Genomic DNA, 22,999 nt, shown 5'->3' with positions numbered 1-22,999 from the left:
TGCTGTTTCCTGAAGTCCACAATCATCTCCTTAGTTTTGTTGACGTTGAGTGTGAGCTTATTTTCCTGACACCACACTCCGAGGGCCCTCACCTCCTCCCTGTAGGCCGTCTCGTCGTTGTTGGTAATCAAGCCTACCACTGTCTGCTTACAGGATCCGACACTTTTTTTCAATTTTCACCTAAAATGACACACCCAAAACTAACTGCCTGTAGCTCAAGACCTGAAGCAGGGATATGCATATTCTTGATACCATTTGAAAGGAAACACTTTGAAGGTTGTGGAAAAGTGAAATTAATGTAAGAGAATCTAACACATTCGATCTGGTAAAAGATAATACAAAGAAAAAAAACTATCTTTGAAATGCAAGAGAAAGGCCATAATGTATTATTCCAGTCCAGGCACAATTTAGATTTTGGCCACTAAATGACAGCAGTGTATATGCAAAGTTTTAGATTTAGAGTGATCCAATGAACCAATGCATTTCTGTTCAAAACGTTGTATCGACTGCCAAAATATGCCTAATTGGTTTATTAATACATTTTCAAGTTCATAATTGTGCACTCTCCACAAACAATAGCATGGTATTATTTCACTGTAAGAGGTTAAGGGATGCTCTCCCATAGACGGGAAACACTATTTTCATGCCACTTCGATACCATAGTGACTTTTTAGTAGCAGGTTAGGAGTCTGAGGTTAAGGTTAGGGAAAGGGTGAGTTTGCAAAAATCACTTTGTATTGTAGTGGTGTGAAAAGCATGTCCCCTCAGAGTAGCAGGAGGAGATCTGTTGACCCTTCCTGTCCGGAAGTAATTTACCCATTCATCGTAGTCATTGTGATCTGTAGAATTTCTATTTTCTCATGTCATTCTAGGATTACGCATTATATTAATCAGATTAATATATTAAGTCAGATTTAAATCAAATAAGATTAAGGGTACAAAAAAGGTTAAGGGTACAAGACTGTGCATATCAGTGGTGGCTGCTGAGGGGGGGACGGCTCATAATAACCATGTGTTTGATGTATTTGATACGGTTCCATTGATTCCGCTCCAGCCATTACCACGAGCCCGTCGTCCCCAATTAACGTGCCACCAACCTGTGGTACATATCTGTCTGTGTTGGCAGAATCACTTCTTAGCCCATAGAGCCAAGCAGGGATAGGCTGCCCGTCGTCACAGTTCCAAGACCAGTCCTTCTGTAGCTCAGTTGGTAGAGCATGGTGCTTCTAACGCCAGGGTAGTGGGTTCGATCCCCAGGACCACCCATACGTAGAATGTATGCACACATGACTGTAAGTCGCTTTGGATAAAAGCGTCTGCTAAATGGCATATATTATATATTTTTATATTATATATTATTATTATATATTATTATATTATATTATTTTTACCAGTCAGAAACGTCCAGCTAACACTACGTCAATGCCGGTGGATATCAAAACTGAACTTAGATCCGCGTTAAGTAGTAATGATGTCCTTCGCCACCGTTTTCTTACAGTAAATAATTTCAAGATCTTTCCAGCGAATTTCTTTGATTAATTATTGTATAACTAGCAAATTACTTTTGAAGTTGAGGGTGCAGTATTTATGAAGTTTGGCAGTGAGGATTAGCATAGTTCCGCTAGCCAGCTAGTTTAGCCAAGGAAAACTCGGGAAGGATATAGCTGGGCGCACTAGGCTAATTCAGGAGACTTGTTTTGTGCCCTGACATCGGGAGCCGGAGGCGAAAAGTTTGATTACAAGTTTCAGAGACTGAAACGAATAAATCAGATAACACATATTTAAGGAGAGAGAATCGATATACAATCCCGAAATCGGCTGTAAATGTCACCAGCTAAACAAAGCTTAAAACGATGTTTGAATGACCCTGAAACCAGAAAATGAATGGTGACTGAAGTCGCTTATGGACACGTCGGTAGACTCCTCCTCCTCACCTCATTGAAAGAAAAAAATGAGGGAGTGGGATATTTCGGTTCCTCTTTCGTCTCTGACACGCATATCCAATCTATTGCTGACGGCGAAACAGAAAACCATTCGGTAGCTATGGATAACCGTCCACGGGCATCATAACGTCAATGTCTTTTGAAAACAGATATTCGGGATGATTTGACTCTGACTGGTAGGTTGATTTCTTAGACACTGAGCTAGCTAGCTAGTTACTGGTAGCCAGGCTAATGCTAGCGAACTGGTTGTGTAGTCAGATAACTAACGTAACGTTAGCTAGCAAACCTTACAGTGTTTGAGCCGTGGGATTGTGCCCAGCAGCTGTCAGTCAGTCAGAGATGAGTGCAAACTCCAGTGGCAAAAGGATTGCTGAAGCAAGCTTGCTAATGCAGTAATGTAACAGCACCTGCTAGCTAACTAGCTAGCTAGCTAACAGGCGCAAATGAAACAGACAGGCTAACTAGCTAGCTAAGTTGTTATGGTAACAGAGAAATGCCTACCCATAGAAATAGAACGGACTTGGACACTCTAACCCTGACAAGTAGACTGGTAAACTCATAGGTACACTCGCAGTGACTGCCAGGTATTGCGATGCAATAATTTAAATGGTAATTTGGAATGTTCTGTCAATTGATGCTGGATTGCCATGGTGATGTAGATTGTTCATTCAAATGATGCTAGCTGATGTAGCTCTTGCAATGTAATGTATTTTTTATTCTAATGTCAGTTGAGTTGACTCGCAGCACAGATTGAAACGTATGTACACTAGGGTACACTCAAATTGTTGGAAATCCACCCAACCTGTCATTGTAGATCCTAGCTAATATAGCTAGCTGTCTGTCAGGCATGACTGCATGAATCATAGTTTATGCCTGTGTATGAATGGTATCCTATTTGGAACTACCTAGCTCATTTAAAAATACAATGACATTGACTATCCGATGAAAGCTTTATTTGTCACATGTGCCGAATTACAACAGGACCTTACTATGAAATGCTTACTTACACGCCCTTAACCAACAATGCTTTTTAAGTTTTAAGCAAATATAGTTTAGAAAACATTTACTAAATCAACTAAAGTAAAAATAAATAAAATAAAAGTTACACAATACAATAACGGGGATACCTGTACCGAGTCAATGTGCAGGGGTACTGGTAATTGTGTTAATTTGTAGATATAGGTAGGGGTAACGTGAGTATGCATAGATTCTCTCAGTAAAGTTAGCTAGCTAGCATCGAAAAATATATTTGTCACTGTCACTAGATCTTGATAGCTAGCTAGCTATATTGATACTTATTTGCTTGAAAGATGAAGAATTATTGAGTTGCCATGTTATTGTTGCTTCACACCTCATCCCACACACGGGTAAATCAACATTAACTATCCCGGAGCTTTATTTGACTTCACTGATTGCTGCTGTTTTCATTTACAGGTTCGACAAACAAGGATACATTTCCACAAACTGATATTTCTTTACCACTTCGGTTTCCATCATCTGTATTGATGAAGGGGAATCAGCAGTCAGTGGCCCATCTTTTTCTTACAAGCTCACACATGGGAAATAATCAAATCTAGTCTTTGGAGTCTGATATCCTCATGTAGTGATTTATGTATTGCAAAATGTGGAGCTTGCAACAGTGACTTTTCCTAGCAAAGATTGCAAGCTCATTTATATTAAAGGCAGAATACTTTACTTAGCTAATATCACTGGAGCCTGTCATTTCCATGTTAGGAGAGGTTTAGTCATCATGCACAGATGGCCCAACACATCATTTTTGAATTGGGAACCATTTAGTTGTTTTGCAGCCAGTGTAAGTGTTGGGTCTTATCATCACAAATCCCCATGGCAAGGCTGTCACTGACAGCCTGTTAGTTGATAGGATTATGATCATACAGGATTTGCTGTTGGAAGGAGGAACACCTGTCTTTCTTTAGCTAGCAAGCGTCCTGAAATCCAGGCCACTGGGCTCAGCATGGTTATTTTGCTTCTTGGTATACATTCTTTATCAAGATCTGTCTGTGACTCCCCTCTCCTACACACTTGCATACAGCCTTTTACTGAGTACTAAATGCAGGATTACATAGTTTTTTTTGGCCATGCTTCCTTAAACGGACATTATTACCCTCCGGCTTCAGAAAAGGACCCTAGGACATAATTTAAACATGATGCAAACGTGACCAAGGAAATGTCTTTTTTTTTGCCATTGTTGATATGCTTAGGCTTTGTCAAAGAGAGCATCGTAGTGACATTTGTCTCATACTGGAGTGCTTTGAGCCAAGCGAAAAAGACTATCTAAAGAGCTGGTGGTACCTGTAGCCAAGTTCTTCATTCACCCCTGTTTCTCCGCACCACTGAAGCCATGTGCTTTCTGTTATGGCTATGCCCTGGCAGCCAACCAGATTGAAAGGGGACTCTGCCAGTGCTAAAGAATTAGACACAGCCCAGGGAGTTGGACTGGACCAAAGGATTGCACACACACAGACACCATACTGCGGAGACAGTAGGCTCCCTGTTTGAGCCCTCGCTGTTTAGTGCTTGTTTTTTTGTGTCCCCCCCCTCCTCCGCAAATCTCAGGTTTGGATGGTTGGGAGCACAAGGGCCACTTTGAAGGAGCCCGGCTGTGGTTTGGCCGGAGCTGACAGACTGCTTGCCAGCTACTGCTGATTTAAGTACCCTATGTCCCTCACCACACCTACACCCTTACATCCACCTTCTCTGCCAACTGTTCCGCCCCTGACTGTTCTGGTTAATGGAAGTCTAAGGGAGTGCAGGCAAGGTTGGGGAACTGTTGCTGACACTGGTCCTGCCGGTCACTTTCAGGCACTTTTTGCACTCCAAGGACTGCACTCCACTCTGTCCTAACTAAGGACCATTCCCGCTTATCTTGGAGGTAAAGAACTACAAGTCAAGGTATTTATTTATTTATTTTTGCCCCTCAAAAGGCTTTTCTACAGGCTAAAGGATGAAGTTGAAGAAGCAGGTGACTGTGTGTGGAGGAGCCATATTCTGTGTGGCAGTATTCTCCTTATACCTGATGTTGGACAGAGTCCAACACGACCCTGCAAGGAGACAGAACGGCGGCGGGAACTTCCCAAGGGTAAGCCATCTATAGACATGGAACCACTAGTAAGCTTGTTAGTCTCAACCCTTGTCTGCAATCAAACACCACGTTGTTGTGATACATCTGTGTGCTGTTACAAGCCAGAGGCAGTACCTTTTTCAAGTTTAATGAACACTTTTCCTTTGAATTTGAGTTACATCAAAGCTGTAATTATCAAACGTATAATACTCTAGGGCCTAATTGGTGAGATGCATACATGTTTAAATAATTCATTTATCCATTTATTTTGTACTGTATTCTGAGAGGCATTGAGCTATTTTCATAAACACACCATGTGTAGAGATGCCCAGCCACCACAGCTGTGCTGATATTTGTGACCTGAAGACCTGCTCCAGCAACAGTGTAAATAATGAAGCCTGGATTGAATTGTTTCTGACAGGATTTTTGTCATGTTGGCCTAAACTTGTTTTTTGGCATTTGCCTCAAATAGGACTCATAAATTGTTTGCTTTTATTTATTCATTTATGGATTTGCAACAGCTTGAGTGAACAACAACCTGGATTTTCACAACAGTGTTTCCTTTGAGGAGGGGACAGTGAAGTAGTGTATCCATCCAAATAGACTTGCTTGCCATGTTTAGCTCCTCCTGTGACGTTCATCTCCATTTTCCTCCCGGGGCCTTTTTCCTCCTGCATTCTAGAGCCAGATCTCTGTTCTGCAGAACCGCATTGAACAGCTGGAGCAGCTACTGGAGGAGAACCACCAGATCATCAGCCACATCAAGGACTCTGTCCTGGAGCTGACTGACACCGGCGCTGTGTCCCCCAGCGGACAGCTGCCTTTCCGCAGTGCCAACGGCTCCTGGGTCCTGCCCTTTGACGGACGCCCCACTTTCCTCTCTGTCAAGCCCCAGGACTGCCAGTTTGCCCAGGGCCGCCGTGGACAGACCGACCTGCAGGTGAGCTGCTCTCCAGGGACTTTCTGGGTATTGTTCTGTTGGCCATCAGTAGGCCATATGCGTATGTAATTGTTAACACACTGTCTCTTGTCTACGTGACACATTTAAGGTGAGAGATTACCGATTTCATGTGATTTGCCTCTTCTCTCCACCCTCACCACTTTGCCAACTTCGGTCTGTTGTCTTCCAGATGCTGGACGTGTACTCCCTGCTGAAGTTTGACAATGTGGATGGGGGTGTGTGGAAGCAGGGCTTTGAGATCACCTATGAGCCTGGGGAGTGGGACAGTGAGCCTCTGCAGGTGTTTGTGGTCCCTCACTCTCACAACGACCCAGGTGAGGCATGCCTCAAAAGCAAGTTTCTTCAGAGCACACCTTAGCAAAACATTATGAAATGAATAATGAAAATTAGGGTTTCTTATTGGATGAGGTCAGGTAGTAGATCTACCTTGCTGTTTCAAAACTGCAAAGTGTGATTGAGGCCTAGTGACAGGGAAGACCTTTTATTTTTTGGTTCTTACCACAATTCAATACATTTTTAATGTTTTGCTATTACCTGCTGATGACAGGATTGACAAATGGAGTGACATAATTACATTAGAATGCCAACGTCTAGGCTATTTTTAGATTAGAATGTCTGTTACTTGGCACAAGATTTGATTTTTAGCCAGAGATTGACAGTTCCATTAGATTTATTTACAGCCAGTGTGAGGCCCGCTAGCTAACTTGACAGTTATTGACTTGTTGACAGTGGTAGATCCTGCAGGTTGTCACTCAAGAACAGGAATGGCCATTCATTATGCTTCCATTTGAATTAGAATTGACTTTACTCATTACTAAGGTGTCACTGAGTAAATGTTCACAGCTAGTCTTGGGTCTGCGGAGAGCTATGAGAGACCACTGGGACTTGTCAGTGAATCACGCTAAAGCTGTTTTTTTCTTTTGTACTGGGATGTCCTCCAAAAGCCAGGCCAGACCTTTTAAGGTTTAACAAGACTGCAGGTAAAGTGAAGTAGGTCTAATGGCAGGACTGGCGTAGAGTCATAACAAGACCTGCAGACAACGCAATGGTAAAAGGCCCCTTTCACTATGTAGAACTTCCATATGTGAGGCTCTTAAGATGACTTAAGGCAGTAGTGGAAAAAAACACAGTTTTTGGCACCGAACCAATGGGTTTAGTGTGTGTGAGTGAATCAGTCTGACATGAGTGGTTCCATCTGCACTCTAAGGCAAAGTAGCTTGGTCAGTCCTGGGATAAGGAGGAGTGAAACTCCTGTTGAATATTTTTGTGATCATTACAATTTGGATAATCACATGACTACAAGGTGTCTTCAAATTGCAAGTTTGTTGTGGCAATGAATGCAAAGTGTTCCTCAAGTGTGTGATGCTTAATATGCATGCTTTTAAAGAAAGCAATTTTAAATTGTTATTACATTTGTGTATTTTTTTTAAACCCACTTTATATTGTAATAATTAATGCATAATGTAATAATGATTTCATACGCAAAAACTTTAAGTTATGCATTCAGCATTTACTACATTATTGGCAATTTATCACATTATCAGCATTTATTACATTTTAAATGCCAATGTTGTTAAATTATTAGCAGGTATTACATTATCCGTTGCTACATGCATCTCATCCTTTAACAATGCATTCAAGGTGGCTCATTGTAAGGCACAGTTTCTGTTCTGTTTAAATAATAAAACGGGTGTTATTTTTAATACCGCACAGCTGTTTTGTATGGTACTGTACTGCTGACCTGCTCTTACCCCTCATCTTGTCATGGCACAATCCAGAATACAATATAGGAAATGGTACAGTACAATAGTAGCCTAGTGGTTAGAGCGTTGGACTAGTAACCGGAAGGTTGCGAGTTCAAACCCCCGAGCTGACAAGGTACAAATCTGTCGTTCTGCCCCTGAACAGGCAGTTAACCCACTGTTCCCAGGCCGTCATTGAAAATAAGAATATGTTCTTAACTGACTTGCCTGGTTAAATAAAGATAAAATAAATAAATATTTTGTAGACCCATAAATGCTTTGAATCAGGGAGGTAGCCAAAGCCTACCTCAGGAACTTTTCCAATAAGGAACTCCCGTTTTCAGTTGAAGCGTTTTGCGTCCGTACTGCCAGTCCTACTGAACAGGACCCTGTTTCTCCTGATCTGTATTGTTTTGCTCATTACCTCTGTGCTGCTGTCTCCCATCCCGGCAGGCTGGATAAAGACATTTGATAAGTACTACACAGACCAGACGCAGCACATCTTCAACAACATGCTGGTGAAGTTGACTGAGGACCCACGCAGGAAGTTCATCTGGTCTGAGATCTCCTATTTCGCCAAGTGGTGGGAGAGTGCTGACATGCACAAGCAGGAAGCCATGCGCAAGTAAGTGTCTCACAGTCACAGTACTAGCTATCAGGCATCTTACTACTGCCCAAATGGATTCTTCCTTAAAGTATTTGAGCTGTCTTTTGAGGATTGCCCACATGGGGGAAGAGTCAATAGTGCCGGTCTTAGTAGATTTGATTTCAGTTGTTTTCTGTAATGAGGAACTCGTCCAGCTGTGAATGTCTACCTAACTAGCAAAACAGTATATTTTCAGTATCACTTATCACAGGCTGTAAACAACCTGCCAGGCCACATTAGCAGGGTGATCTACAGTAATTAACTAATGTGCTTCACATCTGCCTTGTCATAGAGACTAGATACTCCTGACATAGCCTGCTTTCTGGTTAATGCAGTGGCTTGGAGTAAGAGTTTGCTTTTTCTCATCTCCCTACTGTGTGGATGTCTCAGGCTAATCCTAGGTGGTCAGCTGGAGATGGTGACTGGAGGCTGGGTGATGAGTGATGAGGCCAACGTTCACTACTTCGCCATGATCGACCAGCTCATAGAAGGCCATCAGTGGCTGGAGAAGAACGTAGGTAAGTGACACGTCTGCCCTCTCCGAGACACTTTTTCTTATTCATGTAAGGGGCTTTGTACCCTAAGGTTTGGAGCGGAAGCATTTGAAAGTTAAACTGATTCAAACTCTGAGCGGATAACTTTGCAACGACACCTTTTGTGCATATTGTGTGAAATCCTGTATGACTTTGGACGTAGTTATGTCTTCTGTTCCTGTTTGAGTTCCTTTAAGATGACATATCAACTGTGCACCATGCTCTGTTGTATTTTCCATGATGTTAACCCTCCTGTGCTGTGCCCTACTGTAGGTGTTACCCCCCGGTCAGGCTGGGCTGTGGACCCCTTTGGCCATAGTGCCACCATGCCCTACCTGCTGAAGAGGGCCAACCTGACCAGCATGCTCATCCAGAGGGTCCATTACTCTATAAAGAAGCACTTTGCCTCCAGCCGCAGCCTGGAATTCATGTGGAGGCAGGCCTGGGGTCAGTGGCTGGCTGGTCTGCTCCCAGGAAAACCATCTCATCTATTTACACCATAATGTGCTTTTCTCTCTGGAATGCGCTGCAACTCTGGACTGTCTTTTAAAGTCAAATTGAGTTTGTGGGAAATGTGGCAATGGCCAATTTTATAGTTTGAACAAAGAACAGTAACTGTGTTCCTTGCTTGTATTTACATTAAACTTTTTATATTCACAAACTACAAATAAGTCAACTATTTTCTTCCTTTTGTTTGTATTGCCAGACCAAAAGTCGGGAACGGACATCTTCTGCCACATGATGCCCTTCTACAGTTATGACGTGCCACACACCTGCGGGCCGGACCCCAAGATCTGCTGCCAGTTCGACTTTAAGAGGCTCCCAGGAGGCCGGGTCAACTGTCCTTGGAAGGTTCCTCCGCGGGCCGTGGTGGAGGCCAACGTGGCAGAGAGGTGAGCCAAGCAGAGAGAGCCTCCCCGGGGCCTTGTACACCACACTGCTGGGGGGGGGGGTGTGGGGTCAAGGAGCATTTCCAGGGACTGTGTGGGGGATTGGGGGTGAGGAGATGTCAGAGCTCTGCAGTAGAACAGGGGGGTGTGGGTGCAGAAATACAGGAAAGATGCTACTGGCTTGTCAATCACTAGTTTTGTGTAGAAAAAAGAAACGCCTCATAGAATTCTACAAAGCAGATATTCCAGAGAGAGACTAATAGAAAATAGTTCTCTAACTGAAATCTATTGATTGCCTTTTTCCATTAAAGGTCCTTTTTTTATATATATAATCCATTTTCTAAGGTCATGTACAGTCATCTATTGTCCTGTAACACTGGCATTGCACTGGGATGCACTCACACATCTAAGAGATGTGATTGAATATGTAATGCATTTCAAAAGAAGACATTTCTGCACACTGCTTGCAAGCTTTCTCCTTTTCATTAAATGTATGCTTTGACCAAGGTCACTAAACAGAAACGTTGCTATTGCCAATAATGTCAATATTCTAAAGCAGATATTCCCAAACCGTCGGGTATGCCAAATAAAAATGTGATTCACATTTAAAATAATAAATACCTATTATTATTATTATTATTATTATTATTTCTCACATTTTCAAACAGTCCATTTATATTTTCCAGCGGGGCTATACATTTCGGTGGGGTTTCTCTCGCCTGAAAGGCCTCGTGTTACTGCCACAAATACAATTAAACCATCTAGTGTTCAGTGAAATAACAACACAATGTCAAATACAGGTAGCCTCGTCAAATAATTAACATCCAATCACATTAACCGTTACTCTCTCGCGGGAATTCCACTTAACGGTCCGTATGTAACCAAACGTAGCTGCTTCTCATTTTGTTGTAAGGCCTGCGTCCATAGAGACACATACCAGCTCTACTGGTAGTACTGCTACTACCAGCAGTACTACACCTGCACCTATATATGACACAAGTTATTCTGCTTCCACAAGCACATCCAATGCTAGCATCAGTAATTCTACATTTATTGTTAGCACAGCTAGCATGGACACTGACAGTTGTGAATCTGATGCAGCCGACGAGCTACCGTCGTCCCCTAACCCGGGAAAGCACCAAACAGACAGGGATGTTGGACCATCGAAGAGGTGCAAATATGATGAGAACTACATTGAGTTGGGTTTCACTTATATTGGGAGTAGTGCCTTTCCTCAGCCACTGTGTGTTATATGTGCAAAAGGACTATCTCACAACTCGATGAAACCTTCACGGTTGCGTAGACATTTAGAAACAAAACATACCAAATTGAAAAATAAACCACAGGATTTTTTTGAGCGACAATTAAGATGACTTGAGTAGTAAGACATGTATAAAAGCAGCAGATACCATTAATAAGAAGGGGCTAGAAGCGTCTTATATGGTGAGCTACAGAGTGGCTAGGACAGGCAAGCCCCATACTATTGTGGAGGACTTCATTCTTCCTGCTGCCGTGGATATGGTTGGGACAAAGCTGGGGGAAAAGGCCATAAAAACTATACAGACAATGTCTTCCTCAAACAACACTTTCACAGCACATCAGTGACATGGCAGGGGATGTTCTGAAACAATTACTGCTTCGCACACAAGCCAGTGAATTCTATGCGTTACAATTGGATGAGCCAACAGCCGTGACGGGCCTGGCACAGCTCCTGGTATATGTTCATTATGTTTATGGGGGGTCAATTTAAGGAAGACATCCTCTTCTGGAAACCAGGACAACAGGAGAGGATATTTTTAAAGTACTGGACAGCTTTGTAACATCAAATGGACTTTGGTGGTCAAGATGTGTTGGTATCTGTACTGATGGTGCAAAAGCCATGTCAGGGAGACATGCGGAAGTGGTAACGCGCGTGCAAGCAGTTGCTCTCGAACGCCACTTGGGTACACTGCAGCATCCACTGAGAGACTCTTGTTGCCAAGGGAATGCCTGACAGCTTGAAAGATGTTTTACAATGAAAAGGGTTAACTTTGTTAAAGCAAGGCCCCTGAACTCTTGTGTATTTTTTGCATTATGCAGCGACCATGTAACGCTTTTACAACATACAGAAGAGCGCTGGTTATCAAAGAGCAAAGAACACGTTTTTTTTAAATTGAGAGACGAGCTTAGTGTGTTATTTACTGACCGTAAATTTCACTTGTCTGACCGCTTGCATGATGACGAGTTTCTCACACGACTAGCCTATGTGGGGATTTTTTTTTTTTCTCAAATTAATAATTTGAATCTAGGATTACAGGGACTCAATGCAACTATATTCAATGTGCGGGACAAAATTGAGGCTATGATTGAGAAGTTGGAGCTCTACTCTACTCCGTCTGCATTAACAAGGACAACACACAGGTCTTTCCATCATTGTATGATTTTTTTTTTTTTGTGTGGAAATTAACTCAAGTTTACGGACAATGTCAAATTTGATATAGCGAAGCACCTGAGTGAGCTGGGTGCGCAATTCCCCGGGTACTTTCCTGAAATGGATGACACAAACAACTGGATTTGTTATCCCTTTCATGCCCTACCTCCAGTCCACTACCAATATCAGAACAATAGAGCCTCATCGAAATTGCAACAAGCGGTTTTGTGAAAATTGAATTTAATCAGAAACCACTGCCAGTTTTCTGGATAGGGCTGCACTCAGAGTTTCTTGCCTTGGCAAATCACACTGTTAAGACAGTGATGCCCTTTGCAACCACGTACCTATGTGAGAGTGGCTTCTCGGCCCTCACTAGCGTGAGAACTAAATACAGGCACAGACTTGTGTGTAGAAAATAATTTAAGACTGAGACTCTAATACAACCCAACATTGCAGAGTTCTGTGCATCCTTTCAAGCACGTCCTTCTCATTAATCTGTGGTGAGTTATTCACAATTTTTGATGAACAAATAAGATTTTATATGTAAGATGGCTAAATAAAGAGCAAAATGATTGATTAGTATTATATAATTATTTGTGCCCTGGTCCTATAAGAGTCCTTTGTCACTCCCCACGAGCCGGGTTGAGACAAACACACTCATTCTTATGTTTAATAAATGTATTATATTAGTGTGTGTTTGTGGCAGACTTACAATGATGGCAAAATACAACATTTGAGAGTGAGCTGACCCTGGTGCTAGAGGGGGTATGCAGCTGGAGGTTGAATGTTTTAATAAGAGGTACGGGACTGTAAAAAGTTTGGGAACCACTGTTCTAAAGCAAGCACTGTTCAGGAATTTATTGTTTTGAATCCTGTAATACTGGTACCCACAAGCCACAATTGTGATGTTAATCTGTGTGTAATCTCTCTCCACCCTAGGGCCCACCTGCTCTTGGACCAGTACCGAAAGAAGTCCAAGCTTTTCCGCAGTAAGGTGGTCCTGGTTCCACTAGGAGATGACTTTCGTTACGACAAGGCCCTGGAGTGGGACCAGCAGTATCTCAACTACCAGAGACTCTTTGACTACATGAACTCTCACCCCGAGATGCACGTGCAGGTCAGAGACCAAGCCCACAATTCTCTGGCTCTTCTGGTCTGTTAGTTATTGAACATTAGTTTTTGATTGAATCTAAAAATGTCTTCTCTAAACATCAATCTCACCTGTGTTCCTGTATGTCTCCAGGCCCAGTTTGGGACCCTGACCGAATACTTCACTGCGGTTTACAAGGCCAACAATGTGCCCCAGGGTGCCAGACCCCCAGACTACCCGGTGCTGAGCGGGGACTTCTTTGCGTACGCAGACCGCGAGGACCACTACTGGAGCGGCTACTACACCTCCCGGCCCTTTTACAAGAGCATGGACCGCGTGCTGGAGTCCCATCTCCGGTAAGGCCAGGTGGAATCTGACAGACATGGCTTTAATACACCTGTGAAACAGCAGGTTGGCATCTGAGCCTTACTCTGTTGTTAATTCAACAATGTTAGCCACATGTGTAGTTTTCAAAAGCTAAATAATTGGAAGATGGAAACCTGTCATGCACACTGTCAAAGGTTCACTTGTCTTTGTTAAACTATTCCTGTGTGGTGTTCCCAAGGGGGGCAGAGATCCTGTTCAGTCTTGCCGTGGCTCATGCTCGCCACACAGGCATGGAGGGCCGCTACCCCACTTCAGACTACGCCCTGCTGACGGACGCAAGGCGTACCGTCGCCCTCTTCCAGCATCACGATGCCATCACAGGCACCGCCAAGGAGAACGTGGTCATTGACTACGGCAACAGGTCAGTAGCTAAGAGATACGCAGAATAGAGATGTGCCTGGTTTGGGGAGACTGGTTTGATAAAAGACACTCATGTCTCAAACTTCAAGAATATTAGGATGATGTGTCCTTGGTCCTTGGTCTCTCCTGTAGGTTACTGCACTCCCTGCAGGGCCTGAAGAGAGTGATCATTAACGCAGCCCACTTCCTAGTGATGAAGAACAAGGATGTGTATCGCTTCTACCAGACAGAACCCTTCCTAGAGACGGTGAGGGAGAAGGACTGGGAGTGTCAACCTGTTCATGACATGGAGCTCTCTAACAATGCATTACAACAGTGTTACAATGGCTTATATAAGTCTATCTTCTCTTTTCTGTCACTTTCCAATGGGATTCTGTGGTTGAAAGGAGTTGTGATCTACTACTCAGTGCTTCTCTAGTGTAAGCAATCAGTGCAACTGACAATCTCATACTCATATCCTTATCCTATAGGATGACAGACGTGCCACCCAAGACTCCCTGCCCCAGCGCACTCTTATTGAACTGGACCAGTCAGGACCCAGGTAACCCCCCCCCCGCTCTGCCCCACTACAGTCTCTCATGGGTCCGGTGTTTGTGACTGATATCCCCCTGTCTCTCCGTCAGGTACCTGGTGCTATTCAACCCGGTGGAGCAGGATAGGCTGTGTGTGGTTACAGTGTTGGTGAACTCTGCCAGGGTCAGGGTGCTCACAGAGGACGGACAGACCCTCCCTGTGCAGCTCAGTGCCCAGTGGAGCTCTGCTAGCCAGATGAGCGCAGAGGTCTTCCAGGTGTGGTTGCTGTTTTAATTTGTGGTGCTCTCAATGGCTACTTAATGGGCATTGCTTGGTACTTCATTTGACAGATTAATTGATTATATTAGGTGTAGCATGAGTGCCCCGGTCTGTCTGCCGTGTGTGTCTTTAACTGTGTTCTGTCCTGTCTACAGGCCTCCTTCATGGTGCGTCTGCCTGCCCTGGGCCTGGCTGTGTTCCACCTGTATGACTCTGCCGACACCCCCATGACGCTGCGCTCTGAGACCCTGCTGAGGCTGTCTGGTCGGGGGCAGACTGCCCACGCCGTGGATCCCCTCCCCCTCCGCTCCCAGACGGCAGACCCACAACCCTTCTACACCTCCACCCAGTCCCTCACACTGGGCTTCTCAGGAACCACAGGCCTGCTGGAGGTGCGTGGATGGGTAGAAGGCTGGCTGCAGCCAAGATGGTAGCCTATGTAATGCAGTACTTTTGGCCAAGGGCCTCGATTGTCATTTGGGGATGCAGCCACTGACTGTGCTTAGTCTCTAACAGATTTGGAATTCAGCCTAAAAGTTGACTAAAATGATCAAATTCGTCCAAGGCCCTTTTCTCATTTGATGAATTCCAAATAGGCAGCACAGACTCAGTTGGTTGAAGTGTAATGTATAATATGGTCTCTCTCGAGCAGAGTATCCGTCGCAAAGATGACCCTCAGGAGTTGAAGGTTCAGATCCAGTTTGTGACATATGGTACTCGGTCCTCCAAGGATAAGAGCGGGGCTTACCTCTTCCTGCCTGACGGAAAGGCTAAGGTGTGCAAGCTTTAAAACCCTCCTACCTCTACTAGAGATACAGTACGTTACATGTAGACCATTTTTGGATCAATAACCTGCCTCAATCCTAACCTTAACCATTAGAGAAACACACTGTCTCTCCATCTTTCAGCCCTACAGTCAGAAGGAGCCTCCGGTGGTGCGTGTGGTGGAGGGACCTCTTTTCTCTGAGGTAGTGGCTTTCTACCAGCACTTCCAACAGACCATCCGCATACACAATGTGCCAGGTGTGGATGGTCTGTCTCTGGATGTCACCACCATGGTGGACATCAGAGAACAGTCTAACAAGGAGCTGGCCATGCGGCTGGTCACTGACATCCAGAATGACGACACCTTCTACACAGACCTCAACGGATTCCAGGTCAGACCACAACACACACTTTACACTATAGAATGTCTGACCTTTGGCTTCAACATGTACCTCGATACTGTAATGTTTCCACAGATGCAGCCCCGACGCCGCTTCCTGAAGCTCCCCCTGCAGGCCAACTTCTACCCAATCGCCAGCCAGGCCTACATTCAGGACAGCCAGCACCGCCTCACCCTGCACTCTGCCCAGGCCCTGGGTGCCACGAGCCTAGAGAGCGGTAGGGAAGGACTGCAGTTGCTACATCAATTTAAGAGATTTATGAAGTAATGATATGTACCCATTGACTCTTTAAGAATATCACATATAAATGCCTCATGTGCTTATTTGAACTGTCGAACCCAAAATATAAGCTTGTCTTAAGCCAATGTTTGTAAACTAAGTAAATGTAACAAACACTATATAGCCTTTTTGATATCATAGTTTGGCCAGTCCTTGCATCTTTAGCTCTGTCTATGAATTTGGTTATATTACTCCAGCCCATACCTCAGCTTTTTACCACAACAGAGGCAGGGACAATGCAATTGACCATCCATAGGCAACCCAATTTGAAGAAGACAATGCTATGATCTTTGTCTGAACGCTCCCAACCCATAGGAATCCCCACCCAGTTAGAATGGTGGAAGTCGTCAATGGGAATGTCAATCATAAATGGCATTATATCCAGGATCTATGATAGAGCTCTATGTGCATGTCTCTGCTTTTCCATACTTCAGGCCAGTTGGAGGTGATTCTGGACCGGCGGCTGATGCAAGATGATAACCGCGGCCTGGGCCAGGGACTGAAGGACAACAAGAAGACTGCCAACCGCTTCCGCCTCCTACTGGAGAGTAGGTCCACTGGCAACAAGGTCAGTCAGTCTAGAGTCCTCAGATGGAAGTTACTGGAACTTCCTGGATCTTGTTTATAGGTGTCATATCCAAGCAAATGAAGCCAATATAGTCTGAGTGGAAACAGTGGGTAAGCCAGGAATTCTGTTTATCAGCAGTTGTTGAAAATGTCTCATCTCTCTCATGCTGCGATTGTTAACCACTGTCCCTCCATTCTTTTGTCACCCCCTTTCATTTATTTTTGTTATCTTTGTCTGTCTGCTCTTCCATTGCACTCCAGCATGCTGGCTTCTTTGCCAAACTCTCCTCCATGTTTCACTCGCTCATCACAATCACTCTGAGAGGCGGTGCTCAAGAGGTAACGTTGCCACGGCAACAGCGAGGTTGCTTGCTCCCCAGCCGTAGCTGGCTGGTAGTCTGTCTGTGTAATCTGTGCTATAGCTGTAGTTCTTCACTTTAGTTTAACCTGTGTTTTAGCTGCCCTCTGCCTTGTAGCTCAAAGGTCTGCCATAGCAGCATCCTGGAATTGGATATGCGCTTAAAATTAAAATAAATGTTTTCAGCTGTTCAGCTCTGCAGCTTCCCTGCTGTGTTGAGTGCTGAAGCTAAGCACGGTGGGATGGGGTTAGTTGTCAGATATGACCCGTGTTGTCTGTTGTGATGTGTTTCTCTGCCTCTCAGGTGGTGGACAGTGGACCAACCAGCTTCCCCTCCCTACTCAGTCACTTGACCTCGGCCATCCTCAACCACGAGGTGATTGCGCTGCCCGTGCTGCCCAAGAAGCGTGGCATCCCTCCCCTGCACACCTTCGCCCCCTTCACAGGGGCTCTGCCCTGCGACTTCCACGTGATCAACCTGCGCAGCATCCAGCACCAGGTAACTAGAAGTGAAGACATTCTCTTGTTTGTTGAGCGTCAGTATACTGGAAGATATAATGCATGTAGGGTTCTGTGTGTTTACCATTGATGCTGATATGTTTCTGCTTTGCTGTTTGTGTGACGTGTAGCAGGACACCCACTCCCCGTCTCCCTACACGGCCCTCATCCTGCATAGAAAAGGTCTGGACTGTGGTCTGGAGACCCCCAACCCCGGCTTCAACTGTACCACTACCGTGGGACAGGTCAGTGGTCCTCAACCACACACACGGCTCACCACAGACACAACTGGATAGTACTGTAGGTTACACACATGGCTTACCACAGACACAACTGGATAGTACTGTAGGTTACACACATGGCTTACCACAGACACAACTAGATAGTACTGTAGGTTACACACATGGCTTACCACAGACACAACTGGATAGTACTGTAGGTTGCACATGCATGCAATTGGAGTCATTATGGTAGTCTGGAAAGATTATTCTGTCAAACACACTCTCTACCCCTCTTTCACAAAGTGTATTTGTCTGTCTCTCTCTACTTCTCTCTCCTTGTGGCTATCCCTCCAGCTGGGTTTGTCGTCTCTGTTCCGTAACCTGGACCTCCAGCTTCTCCAGCCCGTGTCGCTGTCCCTGATGTACTCCAGCCCCCCTATGGCCAACGACTCCTCCGTCAGCCTGGAGCCCATGGAGATCTCAGCCTTCAGGCTCAAACTGCGCTAGCCAAGCCCAGATACACACCTCCACACCAGTCCAGGCCCAGACAAGACCCATCCAGACCAGTTTTGGTCCCACCTGGTCCTGCTCTGTTCAGTTTTATTCTATAGGAAAACTGCATCCCAGTGCACAGAGGGGTGGCCACGCTGGTGCTTCCTGGTCCAACCTGTGTATACACTACGTACCACACACCAACTACACACCACACGCACTACACACTCTGAACTGTAAATTCAGCCTTCATGACTAGACTCTATCTGCAGGGGGCAGAAGATGGCTGTCGCAGACACAGACAATCTCAGAACCAGAAACCTTTTGTGCTTGTGATAATACAGGTGCTGTCTTTATCACAGAACAGATACTGGCGGTCTTCTGCCTTTGCATTGCAGTAGTGATGTCAAGTAACACAAACATACTTTGTTTTCAGTTTGTAAGATCACTTCATTTGATTATTTTTTTGTATCCCATCCTGGACTAACTACTGAATGTAAATATCACAAGGATAAGGACCTGGGAATAACGTGGCGACGAGTGCAATTTCTAAAGCTTTATTTGGTGTGGACAGTTAAAAAAAATCTATATATAATCCTGATGGAGCCTACCTGCGGCGGACTAGAGAACTGTTCATTCCATTAGGTGCCCATCACTGCTCATTGTTTTCTATTGACTGCATTAACCGACTGACTGCAGCTGTGTACTCGCAGTGTGAATGTGTTCTCTCTCTCTCAGTAGCTATGGCTCTGTAAGATACTGTATGTCAGGTCACTACAGTCACTCTGTAGTCACTACCAGACTGGTGACTAGATCACACACACTACAGACATCCCAATCCTCACACTGCTTTTTTGTCAGTCATCATTGTCGAATGAACTGGACGGCTTGCTATCCTTTCACCCCCCCCCCTGCTTATAGATGGTCTGGACAACGCTGTCATTTCCTGATGAGTTGGCTGGCAGTGGAGGACCTGGAATGGAATTTAAATTATGTTTGTATTTAAATTCTCCTAAAGCTGTTCTTGTGTACTCTCCTGTATGCAGTGGAAGATACAACTATGATGACTATACCTCGTGTTTAACATATGACACATTGTTATGTTGCTGTGGAAAACTTCTGTGAAGATGCAGTATGTCGGAGGAGTAGTGAGTGTGTAGTGAGACCCAGAGTGCAGTATCGGGGACAAGGTTTCGGTTCATACCACTGGACTGCTAATCGTCATATTAGTGAGTCTGTGTTGTGATGATGGAGCATCGGCGTACTTCCTTATCTCCTTGTTTCAAAGCCAGGCAGGGAGGACTGTGGTTCAACCTTCACTACCTAATTATGTGGAGACATTAACAGGGGTCCTCCAGGGTTGACTTAGACAACCAGTGTACTTTTTGCATATGTGGTCTTTTTTATTTATCAGCTTTCATCATAAAACATCTCTATAGCCTTGACCCTGGTTGGGTGAAGGTACTCTATGATCCATATGTCTTTGGTGGTGAAGGTAAATCATCAGTAATAGCAGATGCACTATGTTGATATCGGGCCACTCTCTCTCTGCCATATAATAATAATAATAATAATATATGCCATTTAGCAGACGCTTTTATCCAAAGCGACTTACAGTCATGTGTGCATACATTCTACGTACTAGATGTTTCTCCTCCTCTTCTAGCATCAGTGGAGGCTGGTGGGAGGATCTATTTGGTATGGCTGAAATGGAATGAATGGTACGGAGTCAAACATGTCATTTCCATTGTGTTTGAAACGTCCCTTTTTAAAATTCCATTCCATCCATAACAATGTCCTCCTATAGCTCCTCCCACCAGCCTCCACTGCCTAGTGTCCAATGCTACTTTTCCTCTGGGCTTTTTCTATTTCTCCACCTTGCTGTCCTCTGTTATACCTCCCTCGCTACATCCCTGGTGTTTTACACTCCTTCCTCAGAACACACTTCCCTACGGTCCAACATTTCACTCCACAATGCTCAGGCACTAGCCTGGTTCTATACAGTATGTGCTGTAGCCAATTCCTCTATTGATATGACAACAAAAGAACAGAGGTGTGGTTGAAGTACCAGCACACTGGACCACCAGATTACCAATGTACCTGCATCACTTTTCAGGTTGCATTTTTCCCTCTGATTATATGTTCTACCATGACATGACACTACCACTGTACCTAGTACAGTACTCTCCCCTGTCGTCCCTTTCTCCTCCTCTATTTCCTACTGTCTGTGTCTGAGTCACTCTGTAGACTTGTCTCTTGTATGTGATTTGTTGTAGCACTTTTTTTAATTTTTTAAGATGGAATTTATGAAGGAATAATTTTATGTTTTCCTCAGTTTTTGTTTCTTCCTGGATGTGTGTTTCAAAAAAGATGCATAGAAATCAATTGCAGACAAGGTGGAGACACAATAAAGATCAAATATGATACTTGGAATGTGTTTTGCCACTGCTTATTTTCCTCTTATAACCAACTCTTTATGTTAACACCTTTTATTAAAGGCCCAATGCAGCCGTTTTTATATCAATATCAAATCATTTATGGGTAACAATTTAAGTACCTTACTGTAATAGGTTTCCATTTAAAATGGGCAAAAATAGGTTTTTACCTATCATTTTACTAGGACTGTATCAGAGTGGTCTGAGCGGGGAGAGGGAAAACTGAAAATGGCTTTTATAGCGCGGTGAGGAGAAAGAAGTCTACGGAAGCGACTTCACCATTCATTTGCTGTGTTCAGGGTTCACTCACATTGTTTTAAGCTTTGTTTTACTGTTGAAGTTACAGCTGATTCTGGGTTTGACCCGGAAGTCCTTAAATATGTCTGATTTATTCATTTCAGTCTCAATTGTTTCATCAAACTTTTTGCCGCAGGCTCCTGATATCAGGGCTAGGCCTGAGCTTGTGGCTTTTGTGGAGCGATGGGTAACGATGCTTCGTGGGTGTCAGTTGTTGATGTGTTCAGAGGGTCCCTGGTTCGCGCCCGGGTATTGGCGAGGGGACGGTTTAAAGTTCTACTGTTACATTGAGGCTGTTAATAATCTCCACAGAAACATGGTCTCTGTGGTAAGTTTATTTTGATTAGTGATTTTCTGCATTTATCAAGGTCCCATCGGGTAGCCTGATGTCAGATGTGTCTGTGTAAACAGGATTATTATGGAAATCATTCTGCTTATAAAGCAAACTATTATAGAAATCTGACACACAAGATTCACAATATTGTGTGCATGTCATGGTGAAACTTGCATCCATCCAACCAGAAAAGCAATTCAGCCATTCTTTAAAGTCGGGAAAACGATCCTGCAAAGAAACATCATTTTCTATAGTTTAAAAATTGATTTAGCAGTCAGTCTAGAATTAAATGTGTAGTGGAGCTTCATAGTTGTGTTGACATCACGTACTCCGCGTACCTTTTTTCTGCAATAATCATTTTGAAAAACAGTTTCCATAATTTGCCGCAATAAAGATAAATCCACCCAAATCGAACGGATAAAACTGTTGTCTTTCTACACTGAAGAAAAATACACAGAGTATACCAAACATTTAGGAATACCTTAATATTGAGTTGAAGAACAAAACAGCCTCAATTCGTTGGGGAATGGACTCTTAAAAGGTGCCGAAAGTATTTCACAGGGATGCTGGCCCATGTTGACTCCAGTACTTCACACAGTTGTCAAGTTGGCTGGATGTCTTTTGGGTAGTGGACCATTATTGATACACACAGGAAACTGTTGAGTGTGAAAAAACCCAGCAGCATTGCAGTTCTTGGCACCTACTACCATACCCTGTTCAAAGGCACTTAAATTGTTTGTCTTGCCCATTCACCGTCTGAATGGCACACATACGCAATCCATGTCTCAGTTGTCTCAAGACAAAATCCTTCTTTAACCGTTCTCCTTTTCATCTACACTGATTTGAAGTGGATTTAACAAGTGGCCTCAGTAAGGGATCATAGCTTTCACCTGGATTCTCCTTGTGGAAAGAGCAGGTGTTAAGGTTTTGTATACTCAGTGTATAAACGCAACATGTAAAATGTTTTTCCCAGCGGCAGTTAGCCTAGTGGTTAGTAACCGAAAGGTTGGTGGATCGAATCCCCAAGCTGTTGTTCTGCCCCTGAACAAGGCAGTTAACCCACTAGGCAGTCATTGTAAATAAGAATTTGTTCTTAACTGACTTGCCTAGTTAAATGTAAAAAATTGCTGAAATAGAAGATCCCAGAAATGTTACATATGCACAAATTGTATTTCTTTCATTTTGTGCACATGTTTACATCCCTGTTAGTGAGGCATTTATCCTTTTTCAAGAAAATCCACCCACCTGGCAGGTGTGGCATATCAAGTAGCTGATTAAACAGAATGATCATTACACAGGTGCAACTTGTGCTGGGGACAATAATAGACTACTTGTGCAGTTGTCACACAACACAATGCCACAGATTCCTCAAGTTTTGAGGGAGTGTGCAATTGTTATGCTGACTGCAGGAATGTTCACCAGAGCTGTTACCAGATAATTGAATGTTGATTTATGTCATAAGCCACTCCCAATGTCGTTGTAGAGAATTTGGCAGTACGTCCAATCAGCCTCACAA

The 22,999-nt window shown here is 44.0% G+C and overlaps 1 protein-coding gene across 3 annotated transcripts; it reads left to right on the top strand.

Annotated features, from left to right (window-relative positions):
- Positions 1 to 1,505: 1,505 nt before the first annotated feature.
- Positions 1,506 to 19,972, top strand: LOC124002196 (alpha-mannosidase 2x-like). 3 transcript variants are annotated; one of them, XM_046309543.1, is made up of 23 exons: positions 1,506 to 2,119; positions 4,889 to 5,043; positions 5,708 to 5,965; positions 6,156 to 6,300; positions 8,182 to 8,353; positions 8,765 to 8,892; positions 9,181 to 9,354; positions 9,614 to 9,800; positions 13,147 to 13,324; positions 13,451 to 13,653; positions 13,863 to 14,045; positions 14,177 to 14,291; positions 14,515 to 14,585; positions 14,668 to 14,833; positions 14,992 to 15,228; positions 15,489 to 15,611; positions 15,745 to 15,993; positions 16,078 to 16,219; positions 16,716 to 16,849; positions 17,110 to 17,187; positions 17,511 to 17,705; positions 17,836 to 17,949; positions 18,280 to 19,972. In XM_046309543.1, exons 2-23 carry the CDS (start codon positions 4,909 to 4,911, stop codon positions 18,430 to 18,432), a joined length of 3,540 nt encoding a protein of 1,179 aa, XP_046165499.1. In that variant the 5' UTR covers positions 1,506 to 2,119; positions 4,889 to 4,908; the 3' UTR covers positions 18,433 to 19,972. The 3 variants fall into 3 exon arrangements, with proteins under 3 accessions (XP_046165499.1, XP_046165516.1, XP_046165508.1); XM_046309560.1 differs by lacking the exon at positions 17,110 to 17,187 and having other exon boundaries at positions 1,507 to 2,119; XM_046309552.1 differs by lacking the exon at positions 1,506 to 2,119 and having other exon boundaries at positions 4,521 to 5,043.
- The last annotated feature ends 3,027 nt before the right edge of the window (positions 19,973 to 22,999 follow it).

The sequence above is a fragment of the Oncorhynchus gorbuscha genome, linkage group LG02 (genome assembly GCF_021184085.1).
Source record: "Oncorhynchus gorbuscha isolate QuinsamMale2020 ecotype Even-year linkage group LG02, OgorEven_v1.0, whole genome shotgun sequence".
Lineage (NCBI taxonomy): Eukaryota > Metazoa > Chordata > Actinopteri > Salmoniformes > Salmonidae > Oncorhynchus > Oncorhynchus gorbuscha.
The sequence above is the reverse complement of the archived record's forward strand: the minus strand, read 5'-3'. Positions and strand labels throughout refer to the sequence as shown.

What these genes read in the sequence shown, in the direction of transcription:
- LOC124002196 (XM_046309543.1), top strand. Translation starts at nt 4,909, where the DNA reads ATGAAGTTGAAGAAGCAGGTGACTGTGTGTGGAGGAGCCATATTCTGT. An exon ending in TCACTCTCACAACGACCCAG is followed by an intron (nt 6,301 to 8,181) that starts GTGAGGCATGCC and finishes CCATCCCGGCAG; the next exon opens with GCTGGATAAAGACATTTGAT. An exon ending in CAGAACCCTTCCTAGAGACG is followed by an intron (nt 14,292 to 14,514) that starts GTGAGGGAGAAG and finishes CTTATCCTATAG; the next exon opens with GATGACAGACGTGCCACCCA.